This window comes from Scatophagus argus, chromosome 22 (assembly GCF_020382885.2).
Source record: "Scatophagus argus isolate fScaArg1 chromosome 22, fScaArg1.pri, whole genome shotgun sequence".
Lineage (NCBI taxonomy): Eukaryota > Metazoa > Chordata > Actinopteri > Scatophagidae > Scatophagus > Scatophagus argus.
In genome coordinates this window covers 5,527,669-5,544,362 of record NC_058514.1, presented here as the reverse complement: position 1 = coordinate 5,544,362, position 16,694 = coordinate 5,527,669, and the positions used below count along the sequence as shown (strand labels likewise).

At 43.2% G+C, this 16,694-nt stretch overlaps 1 protein-coding gene across 1 annotated transcript in view; it reads right to left on the bottom strand.

The window, feature by feature from the left end:
* The window catches only part of snd1 (staphylococcal nuclease and tudor domain containing 1), a 157,874-nt gene that overhangs the window by 34,006 nt on the left and 107,174 nt on the right, over nucleotides 1-16,694 (bottom strand). The window contains exon 18 of the mRNA XM_046378942.1: nucleotides 1,591-1,732. Coding sequence (XP_046234898.1) covers nucleotides 1,591-1,732 — 142 coding nt within the window. The remainder of the gene's footprint in view (nucleotides 1-1,590; nucleotides 1,733-16,694) is intronic.

Here is a 16,694-nt window from a genome sequence, read left to right as displayed (position 1 = left end):
TAAAACCTTGAACATAACCTCCGCATCACTGCCGACTTGCAGGGAGTCAAGCTGAAGGAGCTGAAGGAGATGTAAGAGCTTTAGGTTTAAATCTACAGCTCATGGCAAGATGAATAGCAGATTGTCTGCACACTTCATAACACCTGGAGCTTTCAAAGAAAGACGGCGGACTTCTAAAGAACAACTAAAGCCAAATGCTTTCCACACTCATGTTTGATTGGATTATTATGGTGTGAGTGATGCTCAGGCTCAGATTGGCAGTAAATGAAGGGAAATTAATTAATTATGGCAGTGGGGCAAATTAAGAGGTGGCCAAAGTCAATTTCATGGCCTCTGACAGACGACTGCCAGTGAAGCCAGATGTGAGGGGCGGCTTAGGACAGGAAGACCTCCACATCCTGCACTACCCCTGCACACAAACTGGCAGACGATGAAGGGATGGCGAGTGGCATGAAGACTTCGCATCTTGACCAGCCAGTTTGTTCAGGTGAAATCTTTTCTGAATGTGGGATTCTGTAAGAAAATAATTATGTAGCAAATCCCAACATGTTAAGGAAAGTTGGATCCAAATTCTAACGCTCCTTAAAGGGTCGCGATGATTCATAAAAGGCCAAAAACACAAGCTTCTGCTCATGAATCATTTCTAAAAAGAGAGTTCTAGTCTCTCATTATGTGGAAATTAATACTGACAGCAGTGGCAATAACAGCAAAAGTGCTTCTAAGTGAATTGTAGCGGAAGTAATGGCCATCAGTTAATGTTTCTTCCTCGGAAAACTTACTGACAACAAACTGCTGTGAGAAGGCAACTACAATTAAACACAGAAACATATGTATACAAGTACACACACCTTGATTTTGATACTGCAGAGGACGGACCATTAAGTATACTACCTAAAACATGGGCTGTTACCCAGCACACGACAGAAGATGGGGGGGAGGTACTATGTGTGCATTCATTCACATATACACACACACATACACAAACAGAGCTTGTCAGAAAGAGCAGCCATGCAGGAATGCCAGGGATTGTTAGTTTTCCCATCTCTGAACATTTCTTTCTCTTTCCTCCCGCCGTCACTGGTGACAGGAGGGACGGTTGTGATTTATTCCCATCATTCAGTGGTAATAACGAGTAGGATGTCCTTTGTTTTGTGTCTGCCGGTGGGAGGGATGCTGCAGCAAGGGATGAGGTGAATGTCAGAGTGGTAAAGATAATTGACATTCATAAAGTCAGTGTGGTGTTAAAAGGGAATAAAAAGTGAGAGAGCCCCTCGCACCTCTGTGTGGAGAGAGTGTTGATGGTAATATTTTGTGGAGGAACACACTGGAAGATGAAATAATCAGTGTGGCATGAAGTGTACAGAGCAGCTTCAACTTTTACTGTTTCACATGTCACGTATCCATGTAGCCTCCTGCGACCCAGAAGGATAAGCGGTATAGAAAATGACTGAATGAATGTATCCACGTAGCCCGTTTCAAGTTTTGTCCCTCCGATAAATCAAGTAAATTTCCAGTTGCGATTGGGGAACTTCAGCCATGTCTCATTTCACAATTACATGCTTCCTTCATTGAGACACAATCTCAAGTTACCTGTCTCGATGTCCTGGGTGTAGAAGTGCAGACTGTCGGAGATTTCGGTGACGTATACTGGTTTGTAGTTGGCCACTCGTTCCTTCTCCTCAGACACGTGCACAACCTCCTCGACTGGTTTCTCCTCATAGTTGGCCCAAATCTACAGCACACAGAAAAGGTGACAAAGACAGGGTCAGTGGATACCAGACCTCTGCAACACAAACACCGTTCCAGTTTCTCAAATGTGTGGATTTGATGCAAAAATCCAAGTACATTTTCAAGAAACTGGCCTCTGGTCATAACTGACAGTATGCTTCTGCTAAAACTAGAAAAATAGTTTAATAGTTGATATTTCAGAAGGGCGAGAATACAGATTTAGGCATGTAGGAAAAACTAAGCACCCAACATACGTGACCCAGGACATCTCAGTGATTTACAGTAATTCCAGTAATTGTTTGTGCTCTCTGGCCAAGTTTTTGTGTACTCTGATCTTGTCTAGATCCAATCAGAGGTTTGGATGTTTAGAGTGATCGCTCTTTTTTTAAAGTTAGGACACTCTGGTTTGTCTTTACTTTTTCAACCAGCTTCTTTATGAATACAGTCTTGGGAACGGAGCTGGTTGGTCTTATGCTAAGGGTTAGGGACAGCCACATAGTGTTGGTCATAACATCACAGGTTTGGGAAATGATGTAGTCAATGAGTTTCTCTAGTAGTGTTGTGTGCGCTTGTCCATGTGTTAGTGTGTGTGAGCGGGTTACATCCTTGCTATGCTGCATCAAGGTTAGTTCTCTTTCAGCTCCCCAGGAAGAACAGAGGACAGGAGGCTCATTAGGGAGAAGTGGTTTACCTCGGGTCACGTATCAAACTGCATGGATGTTAGTAGATGTGTGTGTGTGTGTGTATTTCCAAGGGATGCGGAAGAAAGAGTGGGTGGTTGTCAAGACTGAACACAGCATGTTTGTACACAGCTTCACATACAGTAATTGTATTAAGCACATGCATCAAGACAGGGTGGTCGGGCTGAAAGCAAGCTGATCAACTCCCTGCAGATGAAATGCTGAAGAAGAGGAGCGAAGGAGAGATCCAGGAGGAGACAGGGAGTCATAATGGCTGGAGAGCTCAAAAATTACAAAAAAAAATGCAATCCAGCTTCAGACTGCTCCAACTTCTTGTGCAGCAGCAGAAGTGGCACAGCTTGTTACAGGTCATTCCTGCAGGCTATTTGGAAAGTGTTTACTTTGAGAAGTTAAAGGAAGAGAAGGAAAAGAGGCAGACAGATTTTAAAACAGCACATGATATTAGCCAATTAGGTTCTGGCTAATTATTTAACTGCATGGTATCATCCAGCTAATTAGATTAGCTAGTTTTAGTGTTGTCATTTTTCACTCTGCCTTCGCTCATCTGCAGAGCTACGCGAGTGTTAAGGCTTAGTTAATCATACCCGAGGCTTTTTTTTTTTTTAATATGCTGGCTCTTCAGCACACGAAGATTATCCCTTTACCTCATTGATGTGGTGATGTACAGTGAAAAAAGTCTCATAAGTGTGTAAGTGTGCGTGTATGTGTCTGTGTGTATGTCTGAAATTGGTGAATGAGGTTTGCTTGGAGAAAACAAACAATAGTCACAACCGTAGAAAAAAAATGCTTCCAACTGCTCACCCATGAAACAAGTGACTGAAGAACTGAGTGCTGCTGACCTTCCTACCCACTAACAAAAGATGGGGCCATACTGAGAAATTACATTCAATTATTCATCCCACAAACGCTACAGGAAAAAGGAAAAGCGTTGGAGAAGGAAAGAGGAAAAGAAAGGAAGGAGGGAAGAAAGAAATCAGGTAGAAATCCCGGGGATTGAGGGCGACCAAGGTTAATGAAGACCGAAAATGCAGCCACGCTTCGTAAACCCCGAGATCAACCAGGACTTTTTTCTTTTTTTCTTTTTTTTTTGACAGACATATGCATTATTAGCAAGTCGCACACAGCCATGTGCACACATTATATGCACAATTGCAAATGCAGGAATACGGCACGTCTACTGATAAACATGCTTCCCACATTGCAATAGAGATGACATGGCTTGGCTTTGTAATCAAACCTGCAGCGCCAATTAGGGATTACCAAGATTAGAGTGTCACCATTCATTAGCCCGGTGGGTATCACTGCGACACCTTTAGGGTGGGGGGACAAGTGGGTGGGTTTACGGTGGGATTGGACACCACGCGCAGTCACAAAGCATCCTCTTGACCTCTGACTCTGTGCTGAGTGTGGATGTCACAGTGACGAGAGACGGGTGCAAAGACAAGTTGAAAAACACATTTGTTTTCCCACTGAAAGTTTTCTGAAGACTTTGTGTGCTAAAGACACAATGAGAAAAACTACAGCCTAAGGTCTCTCATTCACCCTGGATTTCAATTCCCTATGTATTTGACCTCTGTTGTAACCAAAATATGGGCTACCGTTTCATTTGGGTTTCTCACACAGTGCACTTCTGGTCATTGGCAAAAGGTTAACCTGACATCCTGCTGTTTCTTCTACTCTCCATGTAGCCGCATTTGCGCAAACCAGGACTAACATCATTTCTGCACTGGAAGGGCACACAGAGCAGCTGCACTGTAAGAGGCACCCGTCGAGTTTAAGTTGCATTGAGTTGAAAATGTCTGAATGAATCAAAAAGATGAACGTTTATTTTGAATTGTTTCTCAGTGCACAATGAGAAACACTCTAGAGCTTCATCTCACAGCACAAATATATATGAAGATACACACACACGCGCACGCGCACACACACACACACGCTGTGCCCAGGGCTGATGACCTTCTGTGAGCAGCCAACCGTCCTGTTTGTTCCACTTCAATGCAGGTATGTGACTGCTGCCTCTGCTGCCGCTCTACAACTGCAGCCAGACGCTTGAGCCACCAAGCTGCCACAGACAATGAGAGAGAGAGAGAGAGAGAGAGAGAGAGAGAGAGAGACAGAGAGAGAGAGAGAGAGAGAGAGAGATGGAGATAGAACGATGGAGGAAAGGAAAATGTGGCCGGCCATTAAGCTGAAGCTGAGAGAACAACAAGTCCTAATAACGGAGGCCAAGCTGAAAGAGATGGCAGGTTAGTATGACCTTCACAACTCCTGAATGAAAAAACACACTCACACCCAAGTGAGTAAAGTGGGCTAATGTGACAATGTAGGGGGGCGGCAAAGTTGCTCTCAGAACAACATGGACAAAGGCAGTGGACAAGCGTGTGTGCTAAGGATTAGGCCTGTTCTCATTTTCATTTGACAAATCTGCTCTTTTCTTCTTCTCTCCTACCGCACACTCTTAATCTTCTACTCCCCTGCTAAACCTCAGTGAGCTCACCGGTTCAGTCCATCTCTTCTTCATCATCATATTATCCACAACACTATAATAAAGAAATGATCCGTGAACAACTGAGAGATATTTTCTGACTACAGAAATTATGACAAACTCTCTAAGACACCAGTCACTGTAACTTTTTAACAACCAAAGTGTTTTGTTGAACAAATGAGACTTGGATGAAAAATATCTAACCTCCAAAAATGAAAGATCTGGTTATAACCACCTTTTTTCCCCACTGGTGGCGAGTCTTAGTATCCCAGCACAGCAGATACCTCGCTGATGATGGACCGGTAGTTCTCAGTTCTCTCACAGTTGGTAAGTGCTTTGGAGAGTTAAGTGGGCTGCTGATTAGTTTATTGTTGATTTGCCTGAATATTTCTAATTTGATAAAGTGCGTGGCAGGCTAGGAAGACTGAGCAATTGTGCTACACTCGTAGATTCACACATGCAAGCACAGGTGGATGAATACACAGACAGATGGGTGACTGAACACACGCTTGGTGCCAGAACGAGGGGGTGAGGGCTGGTTTGAACACTGATTAAAGGTGGCAGTGTATCAAATCTAGCAGTGTGTGTGTGTGTGTGTGTGTGTGTGTGTACTGTATTGATACAAAAACTAAAATACACAGTATGCACTTTGGAAGCAGGCCAGTGCCCAAACTTAAAAAACAAATTGATTTGGTTTGAACCTCTTGAGAATCATTGGTACAAGTAAATGGACTCTATAAAACTAAAACCAGATTTACAAGTTGTTTTGAACTGAATTTCTAAAACAGAAGTTTTCTGCAATCTAAAAGAAAGTTTTATTTTGTAAGTTTTTTCCTCCTGTGATATTAAGAATGTTACGCCCACTTTTATGATTAATCTGACACTCAGAAGAGAGTGCTCCTCGAAAAGAACATTACGAGCACGACTCTAAAAACAGTACGTCTTCACAATCCCTCATTAACCTGTCTTCACACGCTGTGCTCACACATTGACAGCTGCAGTATGCACGTGTAGCTGCCCTCTTATTCAAACACCTCGGTGGACAAACACTTGTATTTCTCATGCAATGCGGCTTAAGTGCAGAGCAATAGGAGGGGGATAATAAAGAGAGGCCTCTCTTCGCGCATGGGAACTTGCATAGTTTCATTGCTAACTTGTAACTCAATCCCACTCGGAGAACAATTGAAATCAGTAGGAGCATGTTGTTCACATAGTAAATGTGATTGGGATACTTTGTAAATCAGTTTAGCCCCAATTGTATCCCTGATGAATCCCCTTTCGAGAGAATGGTTAATTAATTCAATCAAGGAGGGCACATTTTTGTCTTTTAGTCTCTCTCTCTCTCTCACACTTGTAGCTTTTTATCAGAAGCTCACATTAAAAGGCTTATAGCTATACAGACCACATAAGCTTCACCGATAGAATGAAACAACAATACAGATGGTATCAAAGGGAGGAATTGGAAAGTTATTAAAGGATGCACATTTAAATGAAAAGATAAAGACAGCCTGAACTCTTCTTGCTCCAAATCCAATCCCTCTCATGAGCAATGGAGTACAACATTCAGTAATAAAACCCACCCAAAAAACTGCTGCATAGTAACTCTGCACTTCCAGTACATCTTACTATTCCTCCGTGACATTATGTCCAAAAGATGACCCTGTAAATTACAAGCTCTAGAAAGGAATTTGATTGGCATGCAAAATGCAAAAGTGCTCATTAGAAATCTGAGCTGGAGCCACGTTAATAAGCAGGACAGGCTGCTGTGGCAGAAAGGTGGACGACCCTGGATTTCCTGGTGCTCGATGATGTTGTCTGTATTGATGAAACCATTAGAGGCGGAGAATGATCAACAAGACGGACACTTTCTTCACCGAGGGCCGAATAGATTATTCTGCCTCTTCGTCATAGGAACTTTAACGAAAGTCATGACTTTTCACATGTATCTATTTGGGATGAATCAGCGCTTTAATAGATATTATGTAAGCTTGTTGCAACAGAAGTGAAAAAATAAAACTAATATTCCCTCTTAAAAATATTGCACTAAGAGTTTCCATCCAGCAATTTAACACAACAGATTTTATGCACAAGGAATGACAACAATAAAATAAGCAGAGAAACTTGTCATCTTTTATTTCTATCCATGATTAATATTTACTCATTGCTTTTGATAAACAGGTGAAAGGTTAACAGCTGTATCTATAAATACATACAGCGCTGTAATAGCTCACGAAGTGCTACAAAGGGATGCCAAAGAGAAAATCACCCTTCATAAAATGAAAAAAGCACAGGAACTTTCTCATGTATTCATGTGGCATTTTAATAGCAACCTCCATCAAAGTGGTGAAAATGAACTCCTTCCTCCTCTTTGCTGGTTAAGTGCACGTTTCTTTTTCAGCTCTGGCTTTTCTAAACAATTTGAGTCCCTGCCAATAACTGATGTGGCAAGAAGTTGGTGTCAGGTAGATCTTCTGAGCTGATAAAAGGTACCACACGGCTTGACTGACAGTGAGGCGGGCTACCGAGGGCCCCCTCACACACACACACACACACTTTGGTTTATCGACTGTACGTGACATAAAAGACCAGAGGCCACTTCAGGTTTTTTGATAAGCCCCAAATCAACCACTGTGTGAAAAGAAAAAAAAGCTGTCTTAATCGATTTCGATTGGACAGCGAGTTGAGTGACAGGTGTCAGGGTGGCCCAAGTGCTCTTGTATGGTAAAGTGAAATGACATTAACCCAATGAAACCGCCTGGCCCTAAAAGGCCCACCTCTGAGGTTAAGAGGGGTTGTTGATGGTACGTTAACCCTGATCGCTCACCTTGTCGCGGTGGGATAAGTAAGAGGGGCGTTTGTGGTAGTGGAAAGAGAACTGATTTACAGGGTCTGTGCTTCTCTGCTGTCCTCATATTCAGACCTAATGCATGGCAGCCCTGCCTCATAAAACATATAGATGGGGATGTGCACACACAAACATGCATGTGCACACAGGCATAGTCGTGGCCTTGGGAAGAATTGGTCCTGGTTGATATGGTGCCAACAGCTACAGTGTGCTAATACAGTATGACTGCATACGGGCCTGCAAGGCCACACATGTGGACAGGGTAACAAAACATGTCAGCTGCACATATTCCTATTCGATGAGCCGTAAAGAAACGAAAGCACGCAGGTCGTGTCAGTCATGTTTGGGAAGGCAAGTTTTCTCTGCATAATAGAATAAAAAATTGGAATGAACTGTAAGAAATAGCAAAAAAAAACTACGGTGTATTGAGGATATTTCACAAGGACAGCAAAATCATAAAAAAACAACAGCAACCAAAAAAAAAAATATCTTGGTTGAAGTGTAGGCACTTGCTGAATGTGGATTTCCACTCTTGGACAGACTGACAACCACTAGAACCCAATCATCCCTAATCCTCGTCAATTAGAATATTAGAAAATAGGTGTCCACTTTCACGTCTCAAGCCAAACAGTGAGGGGAGACAGAGAAGCAGGAAGGGGGGGACGGAGGGAAGAGTCTCTCAGATGTGGTTACTTAGCAGATAAATTATGCATTAAAACTGCACAGGTGGCGCGGGACAGGATTTTTAGGTGAAGGGAGGGAGCCGAGCAGCTGGGGAATTCATGGCAGAAACGGGAAACCATGCGAAGGAGAGAGTGAGAGAGAGGGAGACAAAGAGATACTCCCTAGCTTCATATCACAGCCAGCAGATGTTCTCCCATCACAGAGGTGGCAGGCAGGCGGTGGGGCTACTCAACCCTGGATTACACAGCTAATATGACCATCCCTTATGCTACCACACACACTCGCACAGCCACAGTACAGTCGAGAGCTTGGAACCGACCTTAGGCTATCTCGGTGGCAACTTGTTACACTTTTTAAATTGGCACAAATTGATCCACTTAAGGCGCGTGTGTGTGAGTGAGTATGTGTGTGTGCGTGCGTGTTTGTGTCATGGTTGGGTTGGGAGGAGGTCTATCTGGCTATTAGCAAGAACTAAGCAAGCAGGCATATCCATATAGCATAACCTGTACAGCAATTTCAAGAGATGTCACAAAGTGCTTCACAATAAACAACAAAAAGAAGCAAATACCAGACAGAGCTGTGGAAGAAATGTGCTAAAAACATCAAAAGTATAAAATTAAATAACACTAACTTGCACCTGTCAGAGAGTGGTGGTATGTGCGCGTGAACCAAAGGGGGCACGGTGTTACCATGGAAACAGCCAATGTGGGTGCATATGTAATAGGGGCGATACGTGCACACACAAACCTACACCTGTGCCGCCGTCCTCGCAGGCGCCACCCAGCTCAGCTTGTATGGAAAACCTCCGAGTATGAACCCGGCATTGCTCACAGATCACACACACACACACACACACACACACACACACACACACACACACACACACACACACACACACACACACACACACACACACACACACACACACACACACACACACACACCATCCCTGGAGGCAGTCACTCCAGCATATGGAGCCTTATGTCGAGTGGGCCGTTTTTTTCTTTTTCTTTCAAACCGAAGCAGTGATTGTGTCTATCCGCGGCCATTAAAAGATGATCAAGCCCAGCAAGATGTCGTCAGAGCACAACAAAAGCAGCGCTGGGGAATAAGCATGCAATTAAAGCCGACCAGCTGCAAGCGTGAGGGCAACACGATACAGACACTCAATCTTTAACTGGCGTAGACAGAAAGGCAGGAGGAAAAAAAAAAAGAGAGGCACAAAAGAAAATAATTAAGCTGTAGCAAAGAAAACACTTTGTCTGATTATGTGTAATAAATAAGCACTTATTTAGGGTTTTCTTGATTTGTGTATGATTAGTACGTTTAACTTGCTACACTGGTTTTTCATCTGTCCTTCACATCCATTCTATTCCTTCACTCATTCTCATGACCTTGATGCCAAATGGGTGAGGTTACCTGTAAAAACGCACCCGCCTGACTAAGAAACATGCAGGTGGGTTGAAATTAACAACAAATCTGCAGCATTTTAGCCCAAGCCCTGTCCCTTCTGTTTTTTGTTTTTTTTTTATCTTTTACAACATGTTTATCAAATCACGTAGATTATTGTCTGCAACAAATGACAGAAAAGCTTCATGTAACAAAGGAAGGAAGTCAAAAAAAAAAACAAGCAGATATAAAGAAGAGCGATTAAGAAATAGAGCTACATCAGTGTTACAGTGTATAAGAATGCAATTCAAAGGCAATTAATCAACTTTTTAATTAACAGGCTTGTCTGTCCTGGGTTGCCACATTGTTGCCATGACGACAGGTTTTCCAAGGTGGCGTTATCTCTCCCTTACTTGTTCTCTGATCATTTTTCTCTCTGATCACAACTTCCACTCTATTGTTCTTCCTCTCTCTATGTTCTCTACATTTAAGAAGAAGCAAAAAATAATAGAGGAATGAAAAGGAGGGAGGAAGGGGATTAAGGGAACTAGAGAGACGCGGGAGAGCAGAGAGTGAAAGAGAGGTTAATGTGGATCTGGCAGTGGCAGAGAAGCAGCAATGGAAAGCAGGAGGGAGAACTAGTGGTATTAAAAGGGAAACAAAAAGGGCAAATGGGAGAGAAGGGGGAGAAAAGATGGCAATATTATCAGTCAAATCCCAGTGAAGTCTCTGACTCGCTTCCCGCATCTCACAATTTGCAGAGTGTTTCAAAGGTCTGGTGTTGCTCTTGTGAAAAGCTCTTTTCCCAGGTTGAGAAACAACTTGATTAATAAGCATCCTTGTTGGTGTGACTACTGTTGGCCTTGTCATCTACATGTGCCAGAGCAAAAACTTGAACTAATATGGTGACAAAGGCATGAAATCAACACAGCAACACCAGCCCTAAAATTCACAAATCAGACTGAAGGCACCACTGATGGCATTTTTTTCAGAATATGTTTTTGTCAGCTTTATAAATTTGTCAATTTACTTCATAATGTACTTAGGCAATGGTTCAGATTCAGTGTTTAATTCCTTCATTGCATCGATGGTTGGGGAGAAAAAGAAGCTGGCCTTGCCTGATAACCACAGGGCTCGCAGCACAGGCATTACTCAGCATGTTACATCTAATAATGTAAAACATTATCACAAATAATTTGATGCTTATTTGCAAAGTAAAACATTTTCCATTTCCTGTAGGGAATCAGGTATCATTCTATGTAAGTAACTTGTAAAGTTACTCATCTGCTCATCTGTCTTGGGTCAATTATCTGTGCCAGTCTATAGCTAAATACTGCGCGCCAGGTAACACACTGGAACCATGCAAAATGACTTTGGTGAGAATTATACTGACACACAGTGAAGGTAGCAGAAATAAGCTGGAAAAGAGAGCAATGTGGCAGATGTGGGGAGAAAGTCAGGGAAGAGAGTGAGAGACACTGGTACAACAACGCGAATCGGAAGCACAGCGATGACGAGAGCCTGTTTATGTAACTGTCTGTCTCTCCCTAAGGCATGAGGGAGAGAGAGGAAGAGAACAACTCTGAAAAATGCACAAAAACACACTTGCAAAACTTGCAGAGTGGTCCCATTCTCTACATTTAGAGTGTTTTCTGCAGGCTAGCCAACCAGGACACTGAAGTCAGTAAAAGTGGACTGACCTAAATTAGAAGAGGAGACACTCAAGAATTCATCAAAAATTCTCCCAAATCTGGATCTTTAGATAAAAGAAGGTGCAACGGTGGTGAAAGAAAGGCTATAGAGGAGGACAGGTGCAGAGTTATTTCATTTACCTGACCTGTTAATAAACCCTCCTAGCTTGACTGGTGAGATGAAATAGGCCAGCCACATCTCTAATGGTCATTCAAAGACAAACGCACAATGTGGCGAATACAGAATTGAGCACGTAAACAGCACATGCTCTGACCCACTACATCAGTCTGAATAAGGTGAACTTTTGATCACGGCAGGATAATTCACACACAATTTTGTGCGTTAATTATCATTTACAGCAATCCTTCCAACCGTGCATGTCTCCCTGCGCCCTTGTATTCATTCATCAGTTATCAGTTTCTCTTTTGGCATGTCGCGGTACTCCAGGGTTGACAGCCTATGAAAAAGGATCCATCCATTCTCCATTAAGGGCTACCATGTTTTGAAGGTTTGACAAACATGCTGGATGCTTTTCCACAAACCAGCAATCTGCAGTGGGGTCACTGGGACATGTTTTATTTTGTTGGACAGTGTGGCAATCCTTGAAAGGCCACTAAAGACACAAAAAATATGAGGCTCACATACACAGGTATGGCCCTCTGCAGCTGACAGAAATGTGGTTCATATCTTTCCAGAGGAATGTGAGACACTGCAGGAAACTAAAAAGAATGTGAATGACAAGAATGTAAGGTAACATACATTATGTAGTCTTTATTAAACAGTGAGCAGGTCCAGTGTCTGCCTTAGAAAAACTTCATTATATATGCTGTATATCAGTTTCCTCAAGTGTCTCTTTCAGAGAAATGGCAGGCATCCCAACTTCTTTTTGGGTGTCCTTGTTCAAGAAAGCACTCAAAAGGGACAATAGAAGAAAAAAAAAATCATCAATGAATCAATGCACTTTGCATTATCCCCACACAGAGAAAGTATTAAAGAGCATTGTGAGGTAAGGAGAGAATAATAAATTAGATGCCTAATTCAGGGCTCAGATTGGGGAAAAGGTGGAGGGGAATAACAGAGAGAGAGAGAGAGAGAGAGAGAGAGAGAGAGAGAGAGAGAGAGAGAGACAGAGGTTAAATTAAAGATGGGAGACGGGGTGTAGGTACTGACGCAAGAGCAAACGAATGAGAGGAAGAAAAAAGTGGAGGAGCTGAAGAGGGGGGAAAAGGCAATAAAAGCGGAAGAATGAGAAGTGGTGAAGGAGCCGTCAAGAGACGAACGGAGGAAAAGGAGAAGCAAATGCATTTCGGAGTGGAAGTGGCTGCTCAACCAAGAATGGTCTGCCAGTTTGTAGAGGACTCTGTGTCTCTGGGCAGGTAATAAAGAGAACTGATGAGGCGTTAGCATCCACACTGGCTATAAGCATTTTCTCCCCATTCTGGCTAAGAGCAGACTGGACTGATCCGCTTCAACATGGATGAGGCTTGAAAACCCCCGTACATATGGGAGCAACAACAGCCATGTACTGATCATAAATAATAATGCATACTTGAAAATGTCAGACGCGTCAAAGGCAACCAGCACCTCATAACATTTAAATGACAACAGGACAGTGGGGCAATGTCAACAAGGTCTGACCTTAATGCCTTGGAACTAATAAAACCAGAACTCATTCAAATGGGGCCAGGTTTGAACCTCCAACCAGCAGAGAGAGCTTTTAAATGGTGCCCTCAAGAAACAAATATTTAGCATTTCATTACACAGCAGAGAAAAGCGATGGTAGCGGGGAGGCAGGGAGGGAAAAAGTAAGGGAGGGGTATTTCACTGCCGACCCATATTAAATGGAGTTAAGTGTGGCTCGGAGCAGGGGACCTAAAAAAAATGTCAAAGTGTGTGCAAATGACTATAACTTGCGTGTGTCTTGTTTGTGGCGCAAATGCAGACAACCCACACTGTTTCCTTTCTTCCCTGATTAAACAAGGACGATTAGAGAGGACACCTGAAGCAGGGTGAAAAGTGTGCAGACATGATGTTTTCACAGCATCTGCCTGATGACTCTAAAAATAAATAAATGTCAGTTATCTGCGGGGGAAAATGTCATCGCTGCTTCTGCCCATAATGGATGTTCACATGAATGGCGTAGCCCAGACATGGGCATACTACGGCCCGCGGGCCATATACGGCCCGTTGGTCTTTTTAATCCGGCCCGCCAAACATCTCCCAGTTATATCAAAATATACCGGCAAACCTTGTTCATTTACTTTCCCCTGTAATGCCCACATTTCCCCAATAGATGGCGCGCTTGTGCATTTGCCCCCTCTTCTTCGCGGTTCCCGCGGTCCCAGAAGAAGCACTCTCCTTCTCGGTTTCCGCGGTAAAGCTTTCCCCCTTCTAAAAACAAACATGAGTTTATCAAAGAAAAGAAAAGTCGACAGTGAGTGCCGAGTGTTTAAAACAGAATGGACAACAAAATATTTTTTCAAAGAAGTCCGATCAAAGGCTGTATGCTTGATATGCCAAGAAAGTGTCGCGGTTTTTAAGGAGTACAATATTAGCCGTCACTTTGCTACGAAGCATGCCAATTATGCCAGCAAGCTGTCGGCGCAAGAACGGGCAGCTACGGCTGAGAGGATGGCAGCCAATTTACTGTCCCAGCAAAATTTTTTTCACCGACAAACTGCGCTTCAGGAGTCAACTACCAAGGCAAGCTTTTTGCTGGCATTCAAATTAGCAGCAGCTAGCAAGCCTTTCTCCGAAGGTGAGTTTTTGAAAGACTGCATGGTGGAGACTGCAGGTGTTCTGTGTCCGGAAAGTCAAGGCAAGTTTGAAAAAATCAGTTTGTCACGTCGGACTGTGACTCGCCGTGTGGAACTAATTGATGAACATATAGCTAGCCAGCTAAACAAAAAGGCAGAGTTCTTTCAGTTATATTCACTTGCACTGGATGAAAGTAATGATATCAAAGACACAGCGCAGCTCCTAATTTTTATCCGAGGAATAAATGACAGCTTTGAGATAACGGAGGAGTTTTTGACCATGGAGTCCCTGAAGGGAACAACGCGGGGAGAGGATTTGTATGACAAGGTGTCTGCTGCCATCGAGAAACATAAACTACCTTGGAGTAAACTTGCCAATGTCACGACGGATGGATCACCAAATTTAACAGGAAAAAACGTTGGGCTGCTGAAACGAATCCAGGATAAAGTAAAAGAGGAAAACCCTGAACAGGATGTTATTTTCCTTCACTGTATCATCCATCAGGAATCACTTTGCAAGTCTGTATTGCAGCTTAACCATGTTGTGAATCCAGTCGTAAAACTTGTGAACTTTATACGCGCAAGGGGACTCCAGCATCGTCAGTTCATCACGTTCCTGGAGGAAATTGATGCGGATCATCAGGACTTACTTTACCACTCTCGTGTCCGGTGGTTAAGTTTGGGCAAAGTGTTTCAACGCACTTGGGACCTGAAAGAGGAAATCGGCACATTTTTAGAGTTCAATGAGAAATCTGACGAATTTCCTGAGCTACGAGACCAGAACTGGCTTTGTGATTTTGCGTTTGCTGTGGACGTATTTTCACACTTGAATGAACTGAATGTGAAACTGCAGGGGAAAGATCAGTTTGTGCACGACATGTACAAACATGTTACAGCGTTCAAATCTAAGCTCGTTTTATTCTCCAGACAAGTTGCGAACGCATCCTTCACTCATTTCGCCACACTTGACACTCAGAAAGAGGCGACGCGATATGCAAAGAAATACAGCAAATCACTGGATGACCTGCACAGAGAATTCAGTCGCCGGTTCTCTGATTTTGAAAACATTGAAGAGTCACTTCAGCTCGTGTCTTGTCCCTTCTCACAAGACCCTGAAACAGTACCACATGAGGTGCAATTGGAACTGATCGATCTTCAGTCTGACGCCACCTTGAAGGAAAAGTTCAACACTCTTAAACTTAACGACTTTTATGCTTCACTGAACAAAGCCACCTTTCCAAACCTACGGAGGACGGCACAGAAGATGCTGGGCTTGTTTGGCTCGACCTATGTATGTGAGCAGACATTCAGTGTTATGAACATGAACAAAGCCCGTCACAGATCCAGGATAACTGACCAACACCTCGGATCTATCCTGAGAATCGCTACAACAAAACTTACTCCAGACTTTGATGCACTGACAAAACAGGGAGATCAACAACACTGTTCCCACTGAAACTGATGGTGTGTTTTCCTGCTGTGTTTATTCAACTGAAATGTAATTAAATTAATCATTAATCATTAATAGGTCAAATCCTGTATGTAATTTATATAACACTCCATCCATCTGTTCTTGGCTCGGCCCCTCTGTCAAATTTTAGAACTCATTGTGGCCCTCGAGTCAAAAAGTTTGCCCACCCCTGGCGTAGCCAATACATCATGGCAGGGTTGCTTGTATAAACTCCTGCTAAGGTTACAGGAATAACACCAATCTAGCTGATCAAATCCTTTACAATTTTAGAAGTATTTAATGTTTAACTGATGACTATGGATGCACAAGAAAAAAAAAAAACAATAAGGTATTCCAAATGGAAAATTTTCAAGGATAGACCTAAGTAGTTTCAGATAAATATGCACAGCATTTAAGTAAACACTCAGAACACCGCATCAATTAATGGCCGTTACATAAGGTAATAACCTTAGCAGCGGAGGCAGGAAGCAGTCAGCCACAACCAGTCCTCAGCAAACCAAGTGGAAAAGTGTCTCCTTACAGTGTCCCAGGAGGAACAAACCATGAAAAAAAGAGAACAAATAATCTGCTAGCCCAACTCCAGTCAGTGCATGTCCTTCACACTCACTTTCACCAGCCAAAATTAGGGCTGAGGAAAAGACGGAGAAAAAAAAGAGGGAAACCCCAAGATATACTGGGGAGAGGGAACCGGAGAAAGGCAGACCTTTGTGTTTTCTGTTGCAGGTGGCACAGCTGAGCATGTGTTAATCAGCCATAATGCAACGCAGTATGTCATATCACATTATGCTCCCTGCCAGCGTTCCACCTCCTTTTCACTGTTTTCAGCCCTTTCTCTCCTGTGGCTTCAGCCCATACATCCCCAGAGCAGAGTGAAAGGGGGGGGCTGCCTGAGTTTTTCTCCACTGATGAACCAGAGGCAGCCACAAACCTGCCCCTGAGGACC